At 42.2% G+C, this 23,165-nt stretch overlaps 1 protein-coding gene across 2 annotated transcripts in view; it reads right to left on the bottom strand.

The window, feature by feature from the left end:
* The window catches only part of CRACR2A (calcium release activated channel regulator 2A), a 95,236-nt gene that overhangs the window by 63,390 nt on the left and 8,681 nt on the right, over positions 1–23,165 (bottom strand). For both annotated transcript variants that reach the window (XM_050965312.1, XM_050965322.1), the window contains exons 2-4: positions 12,234–12,464; positions 9,246–9,357; positions 6,228–6,399 (exon numbers count right to left, since the gene is read on the bottom strand). In XM_050965312.1, the coding sequence (XP_050821269.1) occupies positions 6,228–6,399; positions 9,246–9,357; positions 12,234–12,434 (485 nt within the window). In that variant the 5' untranslated portion in view covers positions 12,435–12,464. The remainder of the gene's footprint in view (positions 1–6,227; positions 6,400–9,245; positions 9,358–12,233; positions 12,465–23,165) is intronic.

The following is a 23,165-nucleotide window of genomic DNA, read 5'->3' as shown; positions in this document are numbered from 1 at the left end:
AGTTGCATTTATTCCTTCTTTGTTCTCTACTTACCTTATTCTGAAATAAAAGTCATGCTGATGGGAATTACGTGTTTTGCTCATTAGGCTTAATTTCCAAAGCTATCTATGTATCTAAAGAAGCACATGGGCATCTAATCTGACAATTTAAGTGGATTAGGCAAACTGTAAAGGCAACAAGGAAGAGAAACAGTACAGAATATCTATCTATAGAGGATTACATTGGAAAGGAATAACAAGCAACTAACAGTTACACATGAAAAACTACTAGGGTAGAGTGTATTATATTTATAATTAAAAGACACATTTGTTTCTATGGAATAATTTGGAGACTTTTGTGGAATGAGTTAGTTCAAATTTGAGGGGCCAGCCCATAAAAAGTATTGGATCCCTACTGAAAACCTGTACTAAAATGCCCAGGGATCAAAACTGAGCCTACATGTCAATAGGGACCATGGCTCATTTTAAACATCCTCCTGAGATCAGAACACCGAGCCAGATTACAGTTCTGAATGAATCATGAAGAACATTCACTTCTACATCCAGCCACCGTTTGTAAGCAGAATCACACACACACCTAGGGCCTGATCCTGTGAGGGGCTGAGCATCTCCAGCTACAGTGGGAATTGAGTGCATTTAGCACCTTAAGAGAGATGTTTACCCTCTGGGAGAATCAGGTCCCTGAAGACCTGAAGCTCAGCTTGAACTCAAGGTGTTCAAAGAAACATATAATCCTACCAATTTAGTCTGGAGAGCTAAAATAGGACTTTGCCATAAGGTTTCCTATATTATCCAGTCCAAAATAGCAAATTATTAGGCCAAAATTGCTTCCTTTAATCTCTGATAAAGACAGATTTCATTCACACTCAGTGATATACTTAGTCCACCAGGAGAACCTATGGAGTCAAACTAGACCTAATTAGCTTAGGCCAGTTCCCATTAATCCCTTTCCCCATTCAATTAGAAATCTCTTACCCTAACTTAGTACAAACCAAAGACATTGGGCCAGATTCTGATCTCAGATGGACTAGTGTAAATCAGAAGTAATTTCACTGAATCCTACTCTGTGAAAGTGTGGTTTCTGACCAATTTTTCATATCACTTATTAAGTGCAGGTAAATAGCATTGTAAGAATCTGGAATCTCTCCTGTTCAGCCTCACATCATAGGATTTGCCATACCAGATCAGATCTTTGTTCCATCTAGTCTGGGATTCTCTTTCTATCTGAGGACAACATCTGATGCTTCAAAGGAAAGTGAAAAACCTGCAGGGCAAATGGGAAGAAAATATCTCCTGCCCCTGTAAATTACATTATGAAGAATGGAATTAGATTATTTATCTGTGATGCTGCTTATATGACACTATTACCATAGGATCTGAACACCTCACAAACATTGAATATATTTATCCTCACAACACCTCTTTGAAGTGAGGAAGTCCTATTATTCTTTGGAGGCACTGAAAGACTGAGGGCTAGAGGCACAAGAATCTTAGGCCTGGTGATGCTGAGCATTGCCTAACATCTAGGTGCTAGAAAATCACTGAGATTCACAAAGCCTCAGTTAGGTGCCTTGGCTCTCTATACAATGAATGGAGAGAGATAGACACCTCAGAATGGGATTCACGGAAGTCAGCATAGAATCATAGAAGATTAGGGTTGGAAGAGACCTCAGGAGGTCTAGTCCAATCCCCTGATCAAAGCAGGACCAACACCAACTAAATCACCCCAGCCAGGGCTTTGTCAAGCTGGGCCTTAAAAAACTCTAAGGATGGAGATTCCACCACCTCCCTAGGTAACCCATTCCAGTACTTCACCACCCTCCTAGTGAAAAAGTTTTTCCTGATATCCAACCTAGACCTTCTCCACTTCAACTTGAGATCATTGGTCCTTGTTCTGTCATCTGCCACGACTGAAAACAGCCTAGCTCCATCCTCTTTGGAACTCCCCTTCAGGTAGTTGAAGGCTGCTATCAAATCCCACCTCACTCTTCTCTTCTGCAGACTAAATAAGCCCAGTTCCCTCAGCCTCTCCTCATAAGTCATGTGACTCAGCTCCCTGATCATTTTCATTGCCCTCTGCTGGACTCTCTCTAATTTGTCCATATCCTTTCTGTAGTGGGGTGGGGGGGGTCCCAAACTGGATGCAATACTCCAGATGTGACCTCACGATTGCCAAATAGAGGGGAATAATCACTTCCCTTGATCTGCTGGCAATGCTCCTACTAATGCATGGTTGGTGGCTCCTTGCCTAAAATAGCTAATGGCAGATGGCAAGCTGAGGGGTGTGTGCAAAGCCCTTCTTAGTTAAGCCGTGCCTATCAAATTGATAAACTAAACAGTAATAAGTCACTGGGACCAGATGGTTTTCACCCAAGAGTTCTGAAAGAATTCAAATGTGAAATTGCAGAACTACTAGCTGTGGCTTGTAACTTATCATTTAAATCAGCTTCTTTATCAGATGACTGGAGGATAGCTAATGTGATGCCAATTTTTAAAAAGGGCTCCAAAGGTGATCCCAGCAATTACAGGCTGGTAGCCTGACTTCAGTACCAGGGAAACTGGTTGAAACTATAGTAAAGAACAAAATTGTCAGACACATAGATCAACATAATTTGTATGGGAAGAGTCAACATGTTTTTTGTTTTCTATTAGAATTCTTTGAGGAGGTCAACAAGCATGTGAACAAGGGGGATCCAGAGGATATAGTGTACTTAGATTTTTCAGAAAGCCTTGGACAAGGTCCCTAACCAAAGGCTCTTAAGCAAAGTAAGCTGTCATGGGATAAGTGGGAAGGTCCTTTCATGGATCAGTAACTGGCTAAAAGATAGGAAACAAAGGGTAGGAATAAATGAGCAGTTTTCGGAATGGAGGGAGGTAAATAGTATTTTCCCCACTTCCCCCGGGTCTGTACTGGGACCAGTCCTGTTCAACATATTCATAAATGAGCTTGGAAAAAAGGGTAAACAGTGAGTTGGCAACATTTGCTGCTGATTCCCTGCGATCTGAGGGGGAGAATGGATTTGAACAGAGACCTGCCACTTCTCAGATGAATACTCCAACCATCAGTCTATGAGTTTTCCCTCGGTCTCTCCTGTTGAAGCTGTTCCACTGTGGATAAATGATGAGACTTATTGGTCAGAAGAGAAAGCGCAAGCAAGCATGAGGATGAATCGGTAGCCCAGTGGTCAGAACATTCCTCTGAGAGGTGGAAGATCCAGTGCCCCTGCTTCAGTGACACTTTTAAATTGTTTATACTCAATGGAACAGCTTCATCTGGAGAGACTGAGCAAGGTCCACATCAGAATACCCTACAGTCAGTGGTTACAACAGTCATGTGGCCTGAGAAGCAGCAGATCCCAGTTCAAATCCCTCCCCCTTCAGATGGCGGGGGGACTTGAACCCATATTCTCCCACATCCCAGTTGAGTATGCTAACCTTTAGGTGCCTACAGTGTTTGGGGCAGCTGAGCAGCAGTTTCGTGAATCCCTGTGGGGCCTGATTCTGGGATACAGGTGCCTAAAATGGTAGGTAGGCACCTACGTCCTTTTGTGACTCTAGCCTGAAGGGATTTGCCCAGGTCACACAGGATGTCTGTGGCAGAGCAAGGAATCCCAAGTTCCAGGCTCGTGTCCCAGGGGACCACGCTCTGTCATCCCTATTATCTTACCTTTCATAGCTACAAATGTTAACTCTGTTACAAGCTCTGGCTCCTATATCTTCTGACCCTCTTCATTTCTAATCTTAGTTATTAGGTCTTCTCTAAATGCATGCGTCATTCAGAGCATTACTGGAATCCCTAGACTGTGATATAAAACCTCTTAGACTGTTTACACAAGGAAGGGTCAGAGCTTCCTTTTGTAATGGACTCCACAGAAACTATATCTAATTAGTGGTTGCAGAAGATTTATCATTAGGCTAGAGAAGAGATATATGTTTTATTACTACTAATGCAGGACCTGATCCAGCTCTGATGGCAATCAGTGGAGAGACTCCCACTGCTTCCAATGGGAGTTGGACAGGGGGCAAACTCATTTGAAGCCTTTTTCATTGAAAGTCAATGAGACGTAGGCTCCGAAGTGCCAACTTGGGCTCCTAAGTCGCTTAGGCACTTGAAAACTTTATCCTTGGTCTTCTGCTTCACTGATTATGTTTGATCAGCTTAGTTCCAGGGTGAGACTGTTTCAAAATTGAAGCATTTCATTTTCAGAAATCTCCGGTTTTAAAACCAAAACATGTTTTATTTAAAAACAATTCTGCCAAAAATGAAACATTGGATCATTGAAAAACACAACAGGATCAAAGATTTGCCAAAATTCCTGTGAATTTCTTATTCTGTTTTTCTGACCTGCTCTATTTTGCATGCACATTAAAGGCTCCATCCTGGACAGTGCAGGTTGGGAGTGTTGCTTGTATAAATTCAAGGTAAAAAGTGATGAGAATGACAGGAAACGCAGGGGAATCTGTTCTTGCAGTAATGAAAGGCCTGCTGCACAGCTGCCAACCTACTCCTGCCTATGACAGGGAGCAGGATTTAGAGAGGATAGCTAAGAACCTCTGTAGTATGAAGAGGATCACTTAAGGCCACATCCTGTGAGACTTGCCCATTCTCCACCCACACCCTGTCTCCTTTCTCCTGTGCTCATGCAAATCAGACCACGAGCATGCAGAGAGCTTTTGTTGCTCTACGTATAATTAATTACATTACAGTGAAGTGCTCAACCATACATGTGCACTAGCATAACCTCCATTCCCACTTGAACTAGAATATAAGCTTGTTTACCACTTCTGCACACCAGGAAGGATCAAAGCCCTAGAGGAGCAGAGACGACCACATTGTAAATTAATATTCTGAACTTTACCTTAGAATTGAGTATCTAGGGACTGAGCCAAAGCCCACTGAACTCAACAGAAAGCCTCCCATTACTGACTTTAGTGGACTTTGACCCACATGCCACGCTGCTCACTGATCACAACTAGGGAGGCTCTTGAATGTCCAGCATATTGTTTCAGTCAATTTTCTGCACATCATTCCATTAGCTTATAAATATATCTTGTAGATAACCTTGTCTCAATTATATGCAACACAGAACCGGGCAGTATGAAACACAAAACCCTTCACAATTATTCTAACTCTTAACAAATGAAAGCAAGGCACAGCCTATTTGTGTAAGCTCGGACAGGAAACTGGTCTTTCAGTGAATAAACAAGTCAAAGCTAAGGTCCGTTTTCTTGCCCTCTGCACAATTTCTTTACATCTTGTTTCCCCCACAGATAGGAGCTTTCAGAGATCACTAAACTCACAGTTTGTGTTTGAAATGTCCCACAGGAACATGTAAGACCTGATGGCTATTTTAACAACCAGCATGTCCCTGGAATAGCCTTACTGTGCAGAATGTATCTAATATTTACTGGATAATGCCGGGTAAAACAAACATACTAATTCAAAAATAGTTTGGAGAGATCAGATTTAAATATTAGATGTAAAAAGAAGAAAAAAAAATCCCGGCATTCAGCATTCTGACAACTTGATATTTTAGAGTAGTCATTTTATTTCATTGACAAATGTCGCACAAACATAAATTGAAAGCCCCTTTGTTCTGTGTTTGTAGAACACCTAGCACACAGGGGGCCTGGTCCCTCGCTGGAGATTCTGGGCGCTACTGCAATGTAAATTATTAATGATTAATCATTAATAACTATACCGTTATGAAAGGGAACAAGTGATTTGTTACTCTTAATTGATACAAAGGCAATTTAAGCATACTTTGCCAAAGGAATGCTCTCTAAGGATTCTTTATTTGCAAATAATGTCATTTTTGGATACACAGATAGCATATTAATATTACCGTACATATTTTCAGAACGTGTGCCACATCAGTGCTTCATTTGTGTTGCTCTCACATGGCACAAATGCATGTGACTATGAGAGTTTAACTGTGTTGTCCTCATGGGGCACAAATGTGGGGCGCTCGGGGTGTTTTTTTAATTTCATCACTTGCAGCAGCCGAGGAAATGAATATGAGATCGCTACATCACAAGGGGCCCTAATTCTGATCTCTCACTGCAGTTAGTCAAAAGCATCTCCACTGAAGTCAGTGGTGACACACTACTGCACAGTGGGTGTAAATGGGAGGAGAATCAGGCCCAGGGTTTTCTAACAAGTGTAGAGCTCAATCATAAAAGATTATGAATTGTACATTGTCGATACTGCAGCTTGTATGACTTACTCTTCTAAGATCTTGTTCGTTCCAAGCCGGTCCATCAGATCTGAGAACTGCCGGTCCTCATCTTCATCGTCAGCTTTAGCATAGCTCTCTTCCCACTTAGACTGATAGACATTTTCATTGTCAGACTCATGCCTTTCATTCATAGAGGCCACCTGCCCATACAAAAACTGACCTAAAATTTAAAGATGTACATCATTTAAAAAATCTGTTTATAGAGTAATTAGAAGTCATTACAAGAACGAGTGACTTTTATTAGCAGTCTCTCCCAGGCTGTCTCTACACTCAGAGCTGAGGGTGTGATTTCCAGCTCATGCAGACGTACTGACACTAGCTGTCATTGAACTAGAGCATTAAAAATAGTCGTGTAGCTGGAGTAGCAAGGGTAGTGGCTAGGGTGATCAGATGTCCCATTTTTAAAGTGACAGTCCTGTTTTTTGGGACTTTTTCTTACATAGGTACCTATTACCCCCCACCCCCTGTCCTGTTTTTTCACAGTTGCTATTTGGTAACCCTAGTAGCGGCAAGTTGCTGCATGGGTTAGCAGCACCAAGTATGTACCCACCAGGTTCAGGCAGGGTTGTTCTCTGTGCGGCTAGCCCATGCCACCTCTTGTCACTGCTACATTAATGCCAGCTCAATGAGAGCTAGCCAGTGCTTAATTTGTGCCGGGACTTGCCACAGCTGAGCCCCAGCTCTGCCTGGCAGTTCATAGCCCCGGCACTTCTGGGCTTTCCGTGTCAGTTAAGAAAGTAAAAAAATTGCTTGAGCCAGGGACCTCTTTCATTACAAATTAGGCACTGGAGTTAGCGCAAGTACGTCTACATGAGCTGGCAATCACACTCTCACCTCCAATTGTAGACATTCCCCAAGATTGAACTTCACAATAAACAGAGCTTGGTAGGAAGGAAAACGCTAGTTTTCTCATTTTGCAAAGGGAATGTGGCCTATCAACTAGAGCAAGAGATCTGGAGTCAGGGCTCCTGGGTTTTACTCCTGGGTTGGCCCCTAATTCACCATTTAACCCTGGATAAGCCACACAGGCCAAAAATTTCAAATTTACAGGCCTAGATTTAGGCACTCAAACTAATAAGTGTTCTGACTTCCAGAGGAACTGAGCATCCTCAATTCCCTTTGATTTCAATGTGAGTTTGTCGAAGGACTGAATAAAAATGGAAAGATCTAGCATAATAAAATAAATAAATAATAGGTATTAATAATAATACATTTATGTGATATTTTAATATTTTACGTTTTCAGCGTGTTATCAGATCTTGGCCTACCATGGATCCCCAGCTGAGCCCCTAATGTACTTGTCAATCAAAATTAGATGTTCATTGAGCTGCCTTTTCCGCATTCAACTTTACATATTTGCAAAAATCTGTCGACATAAGGGAGCTCCTTCTATCTACTCAGGACTTTTCTGTACCTGTCTTGAATTACATACATTTCTAGAATCTCGTGCCTGTTGCTGGTGCAGAAACACAGCATAATTGGAGCATCATGATGGCCAAACGATTATTGAAATATTCACAGTGGATCAGATTGTTAGCTGTAAATTGATGCTGGTTTATGCCAGCTAAGAATCTGGCCCAGTGCATGTGTTTACAAACAGCAGGCCATATTCTGGTCTTGGATTCAGACATATTTGAGTATATGGGAGCCATGTACATCTGAGAAGAAAATTTGACCCTGAAACTGTCTGCAAAATACATAGTATCTACAGTATTTTCATCACAGAACTGGATAGCTTCGTTTGTCTCTCCCTCCAGTCTATCCAAACCACTGCCCTGAAGACCTTTCTTCTCTTTGGCTGCTCTACTGATAGCACCTCACTCTTCAAATCAATCTCAGCAGCTCCCTTTTCCATTTGACATCATGTTAAACTTCTCATCTTCGTCTTCATGGCCCTTCAGAACTCTGCCCCTTCACTCTCTCTTACTCCAACTGGCCCTCTGACTCCCTGCACTCTTCCCAAACCTCCCTCCTACCAGCCCTTTTTTGTGTATTTCTCCCAGTCTTGGCTTCATGTCTTTTTCCATGCCAACCCTGAGTGCTTGGAACCCTACCCTCTTTCTCACAAATCAGTCACCCTCCCTCTTGCCTTCAATGATGTTTTTCCATTGATTTCAATGGGAGCCTGAGCAAGCCTCAGGCCTGTCCTGTAAACACACTTCTTCCCCCAAAGTATTTCAGCACTCGTCTCCTAAAAGTAGAGTTGGTTAAAAAATGAGGATGTTTTCTGCTGAAAATTTTGATTTTTTTTTCCCCCTTGAAATACAAAAACCAAAATATTTTGATTCAGAAATGTTGTCGTTGTATCTCAAGGGACTTTGTAATACAGGTTCCTCATGCTCCCGTTATCCGCTGCAGGTCAGGCTCCCTGGTCATACTATATTTCCTAGGATATGCTATGATGATATCAGGATACACCTTCTTGGAGAGGTAGGCAGTGGTTCCATGGGAGTTTTTGGCCATGGTGCATCATTAGAGATGCAATCCAGCCAGGGAGTCCAGGCCATAAAGGAGAATGGGAACATGAGGCATCCAAACTACAGCTCCCTTGAAGCACTGTGGCAAACTTCTCAAATCAAAATATTTTGGGTTTTGGCCATTCATTTTTTTTTGGTGAAAAATCAAAATTTTCCATGGAAAGCAGACACTTGTGAAAAATGTTGTTTAGTGGAAAATCTGATTTTCTCTTGAAAACCAGTTTAGATGGAAATTTTTTGACCAGACCTACTGACAAGGCGTCCCCTAGAACTCCTTTTCTGGTGCCATGAAACCTCTCTGAAGCAACTAATCAAGAGACTGACAAAAATGAATTGCATAATGGAGGAGGTCTTCTAATAAAGGTGGACCAGAACTGTGCTCAAGTATGTCAAGGTAGCCTTTTGTGCAGGGTTCACTGCACACATCAGAACTACACTACGGGTTCTTTAAGGAACCAAGTCTCTTTACCTCTCTATGAAGTACTGAACATGGATGGAGATATACACAGATTTGCATTCCAAAACTCACTTAATCCTGTCGTGAACTCCTCAGGTGTAAGTGAACCGTTGCCATCTGCATCCAGAGTATCAAAAACTTTCTCCAGCTCCTCCAGGCTAAGAGGTAGCTCACCATGAAGTCTCTGAAATGACAAGCCATGCCTCCATTACACTATTTATTATAAAAGTGGTTAGTGGAAGAGAAGAATCTGAAGAGCAAGACAAGAACATCAGTAATTTAGAATGACAGAACTCTAAATTTCCTGCAAAATGGAAATTCCTCTTGCCCCGCCCTCTCAAATATCCATTTTGAAAAGTTTGAAATGAAACATTTCAATTTTTTCTAAATACGACATATCAGTGTCTACAATTTTATTCATTTTATGTTACTATTTTTTATTAATTTATTTTACTTCTCTATTTTATCATTTTAAATGTTATTTTTATTTTATTATTGAAATTTATTTATATATATATATATATAACATTTGTACATTATTTTCTAGGGTAATTTAATTTTTATTATCATAAACAAAAAGTATTTTATATTACAGTTTCTTTTTCAAGGTGCCTCCTCTTTTACTTGGAAATTGAGCAAATTTGATATGGAATCAGTGAGACAAAAATGGATCAGAACAATTTTAAAGTCATTTCAAAATAAGAGTGACATAATGAGATATAAATTAATCTTTAGTACATGTTACTGCAAGAGTCTGATATCACAGATGTAGAGTTGTGTTCAGGGATGAATAGATTATGGGAGTCAAAAAAGAAGTTGTAATTAAAGAACTAGCAAGAGCAGGACTCCCCTCATCTGAATGGGTGTAGTGGTTACCCAGTGTTAAAGGATAAACAAGGCTAGCTCTGCTCTGTATATTTGGATGGGAGGGATATTGAGGAGATTCCCATTGACTTCAGTGGAGCAATATAAGGCTCTAGTTTGTCTTCAGCCCACAAAGGACCTACTGCCATACTCAGAGTCTCTTTCCAGGCAGTTTTATTTTACAAACATAGGTTTAAAAACCCCAAACCATGAAAACAGTTCCTCGGCCCACCGTGGGCTATAGCTCCTAGGGGATTTTCCCTTTGCTTCTCTCAGTCCTTCCTGCTTCAGAGCCAACTGCAGGATTCTCCTATGCTCTTTTAATTGAGCACCAGCTCTCTGGACTTTCTCCTTGGAGACCCTTTTCCCCAGATCCATGTGCTGCCCCTTCCTCCTAACTGGCCAAGCTGGGAGCACTTGTTCTACCACAGGGGAACTGGACCTGCCTCATTTAAAGGGATCAGCCACTCTGTGACAAGCAGGCTCCGAGTATCTGAGCGAACACTAATGGAGAAAACTGTAACTTTCCAATTTGCTGGCCTCTCTATTTTTTTAATTCTCAATTTTTGAGCTCAGGTAGAATATAAAGTCAAAGGGAAAGACTTGATCCCATCTCAATTTTACACTAGTGAAACTGCATTGATTTCAGTGACATTACTCCTGATTTACATAGTGGTTTAGTGAGAGGAGAATCAGGCCCGGTGTTTTCAAAAAGGATGTTTTTTGTAGTTTCACCTTTAATCCGCTCAGCTATAAACAAAATAAGCATAATGCAATGCCACTTCAAGGGGTTTCATGTCACTAGTCCCAGTGCTCTTTATATCTATTTTTAAATGAATTGGAGATTTACTCATATATAAAGCTCATCACGCATGTTAAACAGCTCCTGAAAGAGCTGTTTCATGTTGTGAAATCAAAGACAAAATTACATTCTTCTCTTTGCAACTCAAACAAGTTCTCTATCACCCTTCTCAGAAGCTCGCAGCAAATATGAGTTACATTTCCTCTGTAAGTGTAGACCTCAGACCTGAATGGGAATAAATATCTTTTACCCTCCTTGTAGCAACAGACATTAAAGTTCAAAAATATGTGAGAGTTCCCTTGTACTAAAAATTAAATCCTATTTTCTTTTTATCTTTTTAATCCATATACATAAATCAAACAAAATGGTGATCTAGGAAGATGCCTAATGGTCCAAACATTCAAACATTTACTACCAGGAATAACACACTTACTACTGTGATTTCAATGACTTCAGTGGGACTACACAGTGTAGTACGCACTACAACTAACAGTAAATGTTTACTCTAACATTTTTTTTAAACTTTGCAGTCAGTAAAACAAGTAATTTGAAAAAACAAAAAAATCCATAAACACACACAGCAGAAAACCTGCAACTGGCAATAACCTGAGCATTGATTTGTTTGGTTTTTTCAGAATGGATAATTCTCAGTGTGTTGGGTACTTTTTACTATTACAATAAACAGCTTTGTATGTGAAGGTGTTAAATCCTCCAAAAAATGTATTTAAGACATTTCCACTGTCACTACTTTCTACTGCTCCTAAATTCTATTTAATCCATTGGCACTGAAGTAAAAAATTAATGAATTCACCCAACGAGTGCTCTGAATGTACAACATGAATAGCTGCAGAGTGGGCTGTTGTTGTTTTCCACAACACACCTGATAGAATATCTCGCTGAACATTTTCACGGCATGGGCCTGATCCTGTTCTTGGCAGAGTCAATGGCATTTTGCCAATTGACTTCAGTGGGATCAGAATTAGGCCCCTTTACTTTTACAATTATTTCCAAAAAACATTGATTTAATAAGCACAATGTGAACATATCAAAATAACACAGAATACTCTTTTGTTTGCGTAAGTATATTTAGAAATATGTTTTGACTGAGGTTTTGTACCATTTTATTGGTTGGGGAAAGCAGAGTGAATGGCCTGGAATGGCATTTGTTGACAAAATCTGTAAGAGAAAATAGATGGACTAAACACATTTCTCATTCTGCTGTAAATCAGAAGTAAGCCCAGTGAAGTCAGTGGAATTACACCAGGTTAAGTGAAAAGTGAAATCAACTGCTTTGAATTTTATAAATTTTACATTTCCTTTGAGCTTCCATTTTACGAGTGGGTTTGTATATGGTAAAACTATTGTATTGCATCATTTCACCAATTTTGCTTTACCTGCATATCACGCCGAGTGATGAAGCCTTTGCCCTCCACATCACAGATCTGAAAGAACCCCAACATGGCTAGTTGTTGCCCTGGGTCCCGTTCTGTCCTGCTTGACTCTGTATCTCCTAGTGGCCCAGGACTGGCACAGTCCCCTTTTATTCTGTCCGTTGCCACAGGTCTGGTCACAGAAGTATTTTGGGATGCTGCCATCTCATTTACTCATAAACTCTGGTCCAAAACCTGTATGCGGAAGGTAAGAAAGAGAGCATATCAGAGCCTCTCAATGATGCTTTCCATCATCTCTTAGCAACGACCTCTTTAATTAGCCACGGAAGCCTAGGAGAAGAAAAAAGCTTTTTGAAAATGCCCACCATGATCTATTCCATTAATAGACCACACTAGAGCACACGGAAAATGGGACGGTGAACGAGGAAGGGAAAAAGATCTATAACTGAAAGGAATCTCAACACAAAATCAGCCTGCTTAATGAGCAATGTAGACAACTAATTAATATGAACAACAAGAAAATGCAAAGTATGGGCAAATTAAAAAAAAGGAAAAGAACAATTTATACTCACTACAAGTACTCACTTGGCATTCTTTCTGCTTAATTATCTACTGCCAAGACTCATAGTTTGCATGTAATCCCTTAAGCTTTTGGAATATGGAATATTCTTATGCAAAGTAATGAAGACTGATAGAAGTCGATGAACCAGTTTTTTTTAAAGGAAATAAATGGAGCTGAGAGAGAACAAGAAAAAGTACATTTGGAATTTTGAAATGTATATTTAGGCTGCCCCTTACAGCATGTGTTTTTGAATATTCACTGGAACAGTAAGAACAATTATACAGTCCATTTTCTTGGCATGTTTGAGTTGATATTTTGAATAGTACCCAAACCCTTTTCCTAGCAGTGTTTGGAAAAATATATCTTATGCTACCCATAAGAAAATATTCTTCATCAAAAGTTTGGAGATATATGGTTTTTCTTTTAATTTATTCTGAGTGGTCTGATATAAACAATATTGGATTTTGTTTTCCTTTTCCTACCTAAACCAATTTAAATTATGCTTCACAGAGCATCAGTGCAAAGAGAAGAGGATTTGCAAAAGATAAGATTTTTCTTAAAATGTTATGCCTGTGGCTCAGACATAGTTTTATTTCCTTCTTGTGAAGTTTCTTTCCATATTTTGGTCTGTTAAAGAGAATAGGTCTGATCACACACTGGTATAAATCAGGAGTAACTTCATTGAACTTAGTGCAATTACTCCAATGTAAAACCAGCGTGGATAAGAGGGGATCAGTCCCCTTCTTCTATTATAGCGAAGTATAACAGTGGACTGTACTTGGGATTGAAAGTGAAATCCAGAAAAACCTGCAGCTTGTCCATTCCACAGTGCCTGCCTCCCAAGGCTATGTCTACACTGGCAATTGAACGACAAAAGATTTGTCTTTCAGAGGTGTTAACCCCGCTCTCCCCTGAAAGACAAAGGTTTTGCTGATGACAGGCGCCAGTGTGAACAGCGCTTTGTTGGCAGCAAACGCTGCTTGTTGGGGGTGGAGGTTTTTTGTCGGCAGGAGACCCGACAAACAGCGACTTTTAGCAGCACGGCTGTGGTGACACAGCCGTGCTGCTAAAAGCTGTGTAGTGTAGACATAGACTTAGTGGAACAGGTCTGAGGCCATGGCTACACTGGTGCTTTACAGAGCTGCAACTTTCACGCTCAGGGGTGTGAAAAAAACACCCCCCTGAGCGCTGCAAGATACAGCGCTGTAAAGCCTCAGTGTAATCAGCGCCGCAGTGCTGGGAGAGCGGCTCCCAGCGCTGCAAGCTACACCTGTAGAGGATGTGGAGTACGTGCAGCGCTGGGAGACCTCTCTCCCAGTGCTGGCGCTGCGACCACACTTGAAACTTCAAAGCGCTGCCATGGCAGCGCTTTGAAGTGCAAGTGTAGCCATACCCTTAGAGAGCGTGTAACATATATTCTTGTTAGCCTGCACTGGCTTCCCATTTAGTTCTAGTTCTGGTTCTGAGTATTTGTCCTGATCACTAAGGGCCAGATTTACAAAGATATTTAGGCACCTAAAGTTGCAGATTGGTGCCTAATGGGATTTTCAAACATGTCTAAGCAGATTGAGTGCCTAACTCACATTGATTTCAATCTGGTCTAGGATTTACGTGCCTAAGCTATTCAGGTGCTTTTAAAAAAATGTAGGCACTTGAGTACCCTTGAAAATCTAGTTTCTAAGGCCCTTAATGGCCTAGGCTGGCACAATCTTGGAAACAACTTCTCTGCTGGGGCAGCTTCAATCCCTGCAGGACATTAGAGCTGACAGCTCAACGGCTCAAACTGGCTCAAACTCTCAGCAGCCAAAATCAATGTTTTCTTCACATGAGGCTCCAGGCTACAACCCACCCTACCAAGAGAGACAGAATGAGGAGTTATACCACATTCAGGGCACTCCCCAAAACTAAACTTTTTCCTGAGACAGTACCGAAGGGACAGAGTGGAAGAAGACCCAGTGGGGTTCTTCTGCAAGACAGTAACTGGTGGCTAAAACAGGGTCTGAGAGGAAGAGTTTGGTCTCACTTTGGAGAGAACTCGTTCAGTGTTCAAGCATAAAAAGAGAGAGAGCTGAGACAGTGTAACATCCCGGCTGTGTTCTCTCTCCACAGGGACTGGCCTCTCCCACCAAGCACTTCCTGAGAGCAGAGCTTTCTAATTTTCTAGATGTAATCACATGATAATTCCCCCTACTGGGAAACTATTTATCAGAGCTCATTTTGAGTCCTAATAATGTAACAAAGCCTAGATATTACAGTAATAGGAGCTTTACAAATGCAGAGATTGATTCCTGAGAATGCATATTGTCCAAGGGTGGGCAAACTTTTTGGCCCGAGAGCCACATCTGGGTGGGAAAATTGTATGCAGGGCCATGAATGTAGGGCTGAGGCAGGGGGTTGGGGTGTGGGAGGGAGTCTGGGGTGTGGGAGTGGGTGTGGTGTTCAGGAAGGGGGTCAAGGCAAGGGGTTGGGGTGCAGGAGAGTGGGGTGTGGCATGGGGCGTGCGGAGTGTGGGAAAGGGCTCAGGGCAGGGAGTTGGAGTGCAGAAGGGCTGTGGCAGAGGGCTAGGGGCTCAGGGCAAGGGGTTGGAGTGTGGGGTGCAGGAGGGGTTCAGGGTGAGGGTTCTGGCCTGGTGCTGCTTACCTCGAGGAGCTCCAGAGTGGCAGCAGTGTGCAGCAGTGCTAAGGCAGGCTCCCTGCCTGCCTTGGCCCTGCACTGCTCCTGGAAGTGGCCAGCATGTCCAGCAGTGGCTCCTGGGGTTGGCTTGGGGCAGGCGGCTCCGACACATGCTGCCCTCACTTGTGGGTGCCACCTCCGAAGCTCTCATTAGCCGTAGTTCCCCAATCTAGGCCAATGAGAGCTGCAGGGGGTTGTGCCTGCAGGTGAGGGCAGTGCACGGAGCCCTCTGCCCCCTCCCAACATTCCCCAAGAGGCTGCAGAGTCATGGTGCCGGCTGCTTCCGGGAGTTGTGCGGGGCCAGGGCAGGCAGGAAGCCTGCCTTAGCCCCGCTGCACCACGGGGCTGGCAATCCCATGGGCCGGATTGAAAGCGAGGCTGGATCCGGCCCGTGGGCCATAGTTTGCCCTCCTCCGATATAGCCTGTAAGAACGAGGTAGTATTCCTTTCTGTAGTTTGTGAGCCCTCTAGCAGTGCTAACTGTCTTCTGTGTTTCTGAATACAGCAGAACCTCAGAGTTACAAACACCAGAGTTACGAACTGACCAGACAACCACTCACCTTGTTTGGAACCAGAAGTATGCAATCAGGCAGCAGAAAAAAGCAAATACAGTACAGTACTGTGTTAAACATAAACTACTAAAAAAAATTAAGAGAAAGTTTAAAAAAAAGATTTGACTAGGTAAGGAAGCTGTTTCTGTGCTTGTTGCATTTTTAAAAGCAGCATTTTTAAAAGAAGCATTTTTCTTCTGCATAGTAAAGTTTCAAAGCTGTATTAAATCAATGTTCAGTTGTAAATTTTTGAAAGAACAGTCATAACACTTTGTTCAGAGTTATGAACTTTTCAGCGTTACGAACAACCTCCATCCCCAAGGTGTTCTTATCTCTGAGGTTCTACTGTAACCAGAACTCTGCCAAAGCAGCACTGTGTGTAAGTTACTAAATCATACCTACTGTATTTGGTTAGTAAACGTGTATATTTGGACTCCATTGTGCCTGTGTGTTGTTTCTTTAAAAAGCAGAATACACAGCAACACAACACAGAAAGGTAAAAGCCTCAGAAGACAGGGATCTTGCACCAATAAGGTCTTTGGTCTTTTTGTTCTATGTTCATACAGTGCCTAGCATGGGGGTTCTCAAACTGGGGGTCAGGACCTCTCAGTGGGGTCACAAGGTTATTACATGGGGGGTCACGAGCTGTCAGCCTCCACCCCAAACCCCACTTTGCCTCCAGCATTAATAATGGTATTAAATATATTTTAAAAAGTGTTTTTAATTTATGTGGGGGGCTCACACTCAGAGGCTTGCGAAAGGGGTCACCAGTACAAAAGTTTGAGAACCACTGGCTTAGCACAATGGGGCCCTAGTCCATGAATGGGCATTACAGTAATATTGGCACTACGCTAATACCGGCACTACATTGCCACTTTTGGCATTATGGTAATACAAATGATAAATGATAATAATACTGAGAGGCAAGATTACATAAAGGGACAGAGAGGAAGCCACTGATAAATGATCAGAGGGAATGGGCAGGGAAGTAAGAAAACCAAAGCTCATAGGGTATATTGTAGAAGTCCATGGAGGTTTTCTTTTTGAACTGGACCCTTGAATGAACTGGCGGAGTTGGAGGACTGATGCGGTGCTGTGTCCTTCTGTGAGAAGGAAGGCAGCAGAATTTTGCCCCTGCTGAAGTCTGAAGATGTGGGATTTGGAGAGGTGACAGTGAAGGGAGCTACAATAGCCAAGAAATGAAAATTTAATAGTATATCATGTATAGAATCTGGGCTGGATTGGCCTCTCACACTGACTTTACACTGCTGAAACTCCATGGGCTACAATGGAACTATACTGGATTTATGACAGTGTAAGGGAGATCAAAATTAGGTCAGCTGGGTTCAAACTGTGCTCTCAGTAACCTTGATGTAGATCGGATGTAACTCCACAAAAGTAACTAGAGCTACACCTGTGTAAAACTGGTCTAAATGAGATCCCATTCTGGCCCATGGGATATAGATTTAATCAAACTGTCCGTTACTATGAACCGTAATGATTTCTCAAAGAGCCACAACTGCAGAAATAGTCCAAGCTGAGCACCACAGCAAAAAGCTTCAATGCCTGTGTATTTTATAACGTTCTTTAGACTCACTCTAAAAGGAGAATACTTTAATAAAACTTAATAGTCAATGGTATATGAAGCAATAGAAATATGGGAACAGATAAAGCACTGCTGCAATAAAAAGATGCCTTTCATTGTTTGATAATAATATTTACCTTTTGGCATAGGAGAACTGATGATTTAAAAACACTCTACCTTACTTTCAAAATATGCCTGCACCATGAAACAAAATGATTTGCATCACTGGAGACCCACCTTCCATAACTATCATGTACACTAGCTATGTAGCAAGCAAAAGTCACATGGCTTCTCCAAGCCAGCCAGCAGAAAATGAAATTAGAGGCTGCATTAAATTCCTTGATATATAGAGCTGCCTTCACATCTAGTCCTGTTCATCTGAATTCCTATAGTGTGCTAATACCTTGCAAACACTGATAATAGCTGAGATGAAAAATTGTAGTTTGCTGCATTGTTATTGGATGGCTAATTTAATTAGTCCAAGGTCACTTCTAAATAATAAAATGGATCCATCCAAGCATCCATCCATTAAAGAAAACTAATTGTCTGCTGACAAATTCAGTTGTCTCCTTCCCTGACTTCAATAGATCAGCACAGACCTGACTTTCCACTCCAACCCTGCAGCAAGCATTGAGTTACACAGCATCAACTGGTGTAAATATCATCAGCTGGCTTAGCTCCATTGAATGCAATGGAACTACACCAGCTGAGGTTTCTCACAAGCTGTTGAATCCTGAGACATTTAGGGACAAGTTTTCAGAAGTGCTGAACACTCAGAGCTGAAATCCTTAGTGTTTAAGGCCAGAAGGGGTCATTGTGATCATTTAGTCTGACCTCATGCATAACGCAGGCCCAAGAATTTCACAGTATTCTTAAGTCTAAGGATTCAAAAATCATGAGACTGCCTCAAAAATAATGGGATTTTTAAAAATAATTAATGAGGACTTCTTTTTATTTATTTGCATTCTGGTTTCTGAGTCTTTATGGCTCATAAAGGTCATATTTTCAAGTTTTTTCTCTGAAATCATGAGGGTTAAACCCCACTTTTTAAAAAAAATGAAAGCTGAGATTTTCATGTAATTTCTTCATTACAGCAGGTGGTGCTTTAAAAAAAAACTTCCCAATATCACAAGACTTGTGATAAAGTCTTGGCAATGCTGCCTTCATTCGAGTAATAAGCTGATAATTCCTGTTTGTGTTTGAGTGTATCTTTTAGAATAATCTCCAATCTTAATTTTCACTGATCTGACTGAAATTCATGGGAGCTGTGGGTGCACAGTATCTGAAAAAATAAGCCCAGGAACCCTAAAGAACCTCAGTGGTTCAGGAGCCAAATTAGCGATCATTACCCATAAAGAGCCACAGTAGTATGAATTCACTGTTTCATTTACTACAGTACTGTATTTACATATTTAAACAGTATGACAGGAGAAATATTTAGTGTATATATATTATTCTCACAGCAAAATGAGTGACCAAGAATTATTATTTTATCAATTACAATTGGCTAATAACATAGTAAACCATGCTGATTGGTTAATAATTAAATTACACAGTATTTTAATGCCATGTGCTGCAAAGAACCTCATGAGACACATTAAAGAGCCACTTGTGTGACCCTCAGTCTGAGTATCACTGATCTAAAGGATTTGCTTAGAAAATAACCTGAATAGCAAAAAAAAAACCAGGATTTTTTTCTTTATTTCTCCCCTCTGAATACTGTGCCTCTATTACAGAGATTAAGCAGCATATCCCTCTTATATCATAACATATAAAGTGTTGAATATGCCAGATCAGCATACTAGGAGACCAATATCTTGTTTATGCACGGGATATGTATGGCATGGGCAGCATCAGTGCTAGCTTCTCTGACACTGCCCACTGAAATGCTTCATCCCTGGCATGGAGAATAAGCGTCTCTAGGGCTATGTGTGTATTGAAATCACAGGGTGTGATTGACGCTCAAGTAGATGTACCCAAGATAGCCAAGGTGCTGTAGCACAGCAGTTGTGGCAACGCCTACGTCAGCACCCATGAGTAAATACCCAGGGCACTAGGCGGTTTGTACAGGAGTATAGGAATGAAAGGGTAGTTCAGTCTCCATGGCTCTTTTAATGCTTTAATGCCTTTCTGTTGAGAGAACTCACAAATGTGCTAGCCGTGGTGGTAGATTGTGGTTTGTGATTATATGCCCACAGGGAGCACAACCAAGAGCCACCCAACTCATTTCAAACATTCCGCCAAAGAGCCATCAGATGGAAAAAACTGTCAGCCACTACTTGCAACTATGTTTGTTTTTATAAATGCTGGTGCATTAACAGTGGTGACATTAGCAGGTACAGCATTATTCCTTTCATTAACATCTTTTCAAAACAGAAAATGTTCTTTCAAAAACCAGTGATCACAAGGAATACTATGTAAATAGGGCCAGAAGATCAGGGACGGCTCTAGACATTTTGCAGCCCAAAGCATGGCGGCATTCCGCGGGGGCCCCTCTGCCGGTCGCCGGGAGGGCGGCAGGCGACTCTGGTGGACCTCCCGCAGGCATGCCTGTGGAGGGTCCACTTGTTCCGCAGTCTGCTGGTCCCGCGTCTTTGGTGGACCTCCCGCAGGCATGCCTGCGGGAGGTCCACCGGAGCCGCCTGCCGCCCTCCCATGCCTGCGGGAGGTCCACCAAAGACGCGGGACCAGCAGACCGCGGAACAAGTGGACCTTCCACAGGCACGCCTGCGGGAGGTCCACCAGAGTCGCCTGCCGCCCTCCCGGCGACCAGCAAGAGTGCCCCCTGCGGCATGCCACCCCAAGCATGAATTTGGCGTGCTGGGGCCTGGAGCCGCCCCTGCAGAAGATCAAGACAGCAGAAGAGCAGACTTCCAAGCAAAGTGAAACAACCTCCAGCTGTCTGAATTTAATGTCAGAATGTGTTTATGTTTCACTGTGCCAAAGTGTGAAGGCAAATGTGAATCCTCAGAATGTGATGCCACATTAGTGAAAGATATAACATTCAGTTTATGCCCTGACTGGAATAGATTGGGTCATATTGATCAGTATGGTACGTTACTGAAACTTAGCTTTAGTAATAGATTATCTCTGATTTAAACAGTTATTGGCAAAGGTTTAGATAAAATAGACGACTTTCAAAAAAAACCCAAACACCTTTTCAATTATTTCCATACTGATTTCAGAATGATTTGATACATTGGGTGATCTTCAGCTGATGAAAATTGGCATAGCTCCATTGACTAGACCTAGATGAATGAAATGCCAATTATTTTTCAAGGAAAATTTTGAAAACGTGGTTTCTTTTTGCAAAGGTTTCCACGGATTTTTGAAGCTTTTAACAAAATCCAGGAACCAACAAATTTTTGGTGTTTGAAAATCAAAAACTGATTTTTCAGTTTTTTGAAATTCAAAATGTTTTTGGTTTCCATTTTTTCATTGAAAAAAATGTAACCTAAAGGAAAGTTTTCATGCAAATTAAATTTTTCATTTTGGTTAAAAATCCATTTTAATAATAAAAATTTTCAGTGAAATATATCTGCCAGCCTTTTCATAGCCTTCAGTGGAGCTGCACCAATTAACTACATCTGTGGAGCTGATCCATGCACATTAATTGTGTCAGTCTGTGACCTGTTATAAGCATTTCTCAGGTTATTTGGTGCTTCAGCTGTAGATACTGTTCATTCAAAAAATACTTCACACTTCAGTTTTCTTATGTTTAGAGTTGCTGCAGTTAAGAGCCTGATTCTCCATACTTTTGCTCTTGGAAGTGATCTTTCTCATGCAAGTCACCCCATTGAAGTAAGTGGAACAGATTATATGGGAAAGGACTACATGGGTGAGGATTAGACCTCTAAGGGTATGTCTACAATGAAATGTAAGCCCAGGGTTACTGGAACTTGAGGTATCAAACCCTGGGTTTGTTAACCTAGGTCTTGAACGTCTACACTCATATATAATCCCAGGTTAGGAATTTTTGAAACCTGTCTCCCAACCTGGGGGTCCAGCATCTATACTGCATTAGATTGACCCAGGTCAACACCCCCCCATCCCCATAACTGAGACTTCCTAGCACCCTCCCAAACAGTGACTGTGCCAGCTCTTTGTTTGTGGTGCAGTGTGGGAAAACTTGACTGTCCACCAAACTTGACTGTCCAGAGGACAAAGAAAGTCCACCCATGGGGCTGTGGAATACTTTTGGCAGATCCCCAGAGCATAAGTGTGGTAGGGCTTTGTCTATACTGCACAGCAATAGGGCTTGAAACCTTGGGTCTCCCGCTTGACTCAGGCTCGGACCCTCTAACCCTGTGAGGTCCTGGGATCCTGGGTCCAAGCCCTGGGTTAGAGCAACTCATGTCTAAAGAGAAGAAGGGTTAGGATTGAGCCTGAGTTTTAACCCTAGGTTTATGTTGCAGTGTATACATACCCTAGGACAGTGTTTTCCAAACTTGGGATGCTGCTTGTTTAGGGAAAGCCCCTGGTGAGCTGGGCTCGTTTGTTTACTTGCCGCCTCCGCAAATCTGGCCAATCACGGCTCCCACTGGCTGCGGTTCGCTGCTCCAGGCCAATAGGAGCTGCTGGAAGTGGCGCGGGCTGAGGGACGTACTGGTCGCTGCTTCCAGCAGCTCCCATTGGTGTGGAGCAGCGAACTGTGGCCAGTGGGAGCCGCGATCGGCTGGACCTGCAGACGCGACAGGTAAACAAATCGGCCGGGCCCGCCAGGGGCTTTCTCTACAGAAGTAGCGTCCCGAGTTTGGGAAACACTGCACTAGGATATGTCTACAATGCCGCTGGGAGTGCACATCCCAGCACAGAGAGACAGATAGACAATGCTAGTGTTGCTCAAGCCACTGTGCTAAAAATAGCATTGTAGCTGGGGGTAGCACAAGCTGTAGCACAGGTACTGTGGTCCGGATGGGTTTGTACTCAGGTGGCCAGTCTGAGCCTCCACCCTTGCTACCCATCAGCTATGCTGCTACTTTTAAGGACTAGCTCAAGTCCTACTAGTGTGTGTATGTGTCTGCTTAACCTGGGAAGCATGCTCCCAGCTGCAGTGTAGATTAGGGTTGCCAACCCTCCAGGATCATCCTGGAGTGTCCAGGAATTAAAGGTTATGTCATGTGATGAAACCTCCAGGAATCTGACCAACTAAAATTGGCAACCTTAGGGTAGATTATACCCTCTGTTTGTTACAGTTGGTTTCCCCTTTTATACAATACACCATGCATCTTTACTGTCTTCTTCACACAGGAACATGAGGTATAAAAAAAGACCTCAACACTGTTTGTTCTGTGTGGCTTGGCTATTCCAAACAAGGCATGGGAAATGTATACACGCAGATCCACTTATCTGTATTTGATTAGCAGGTTGTGTGTGCTTCTGGTTCCTGGTCAGACCTGCAGAAACATATCCTGGTATCACAAGGAACTAGGAATGTATTGCTATGGTTTCTGAATGGGCGTTTAATTAATCACTATTTGCAAGTGGAAATATAATCCTAAATTCCCTCTCCATGAGATAGTCAAAGGTAATAAAAACTAGTTCTCCACAAGTTCCATAGCAGG

The sequence above is a fragment of the Gopherus flavomarginatus genome, chromosome 1 (genome assembly GCF_025201925.1).
Source record: "Gopherus flavomarginatus isolate rGopFla2 chromosome 1, rGopFla2.mat.asm, whole genome shotgun sequence".
In the NCBI taxonomy this organism is placed as follows: domain Eukaryota; kingdom Metazoa; phylum Chordata; order Testudines; family Testudinidae; genus Gopherus; species Gopherus flavomarginatus.
This window is presented reverse-complemented; position numbering and strand designations above follow the sequence as displayed.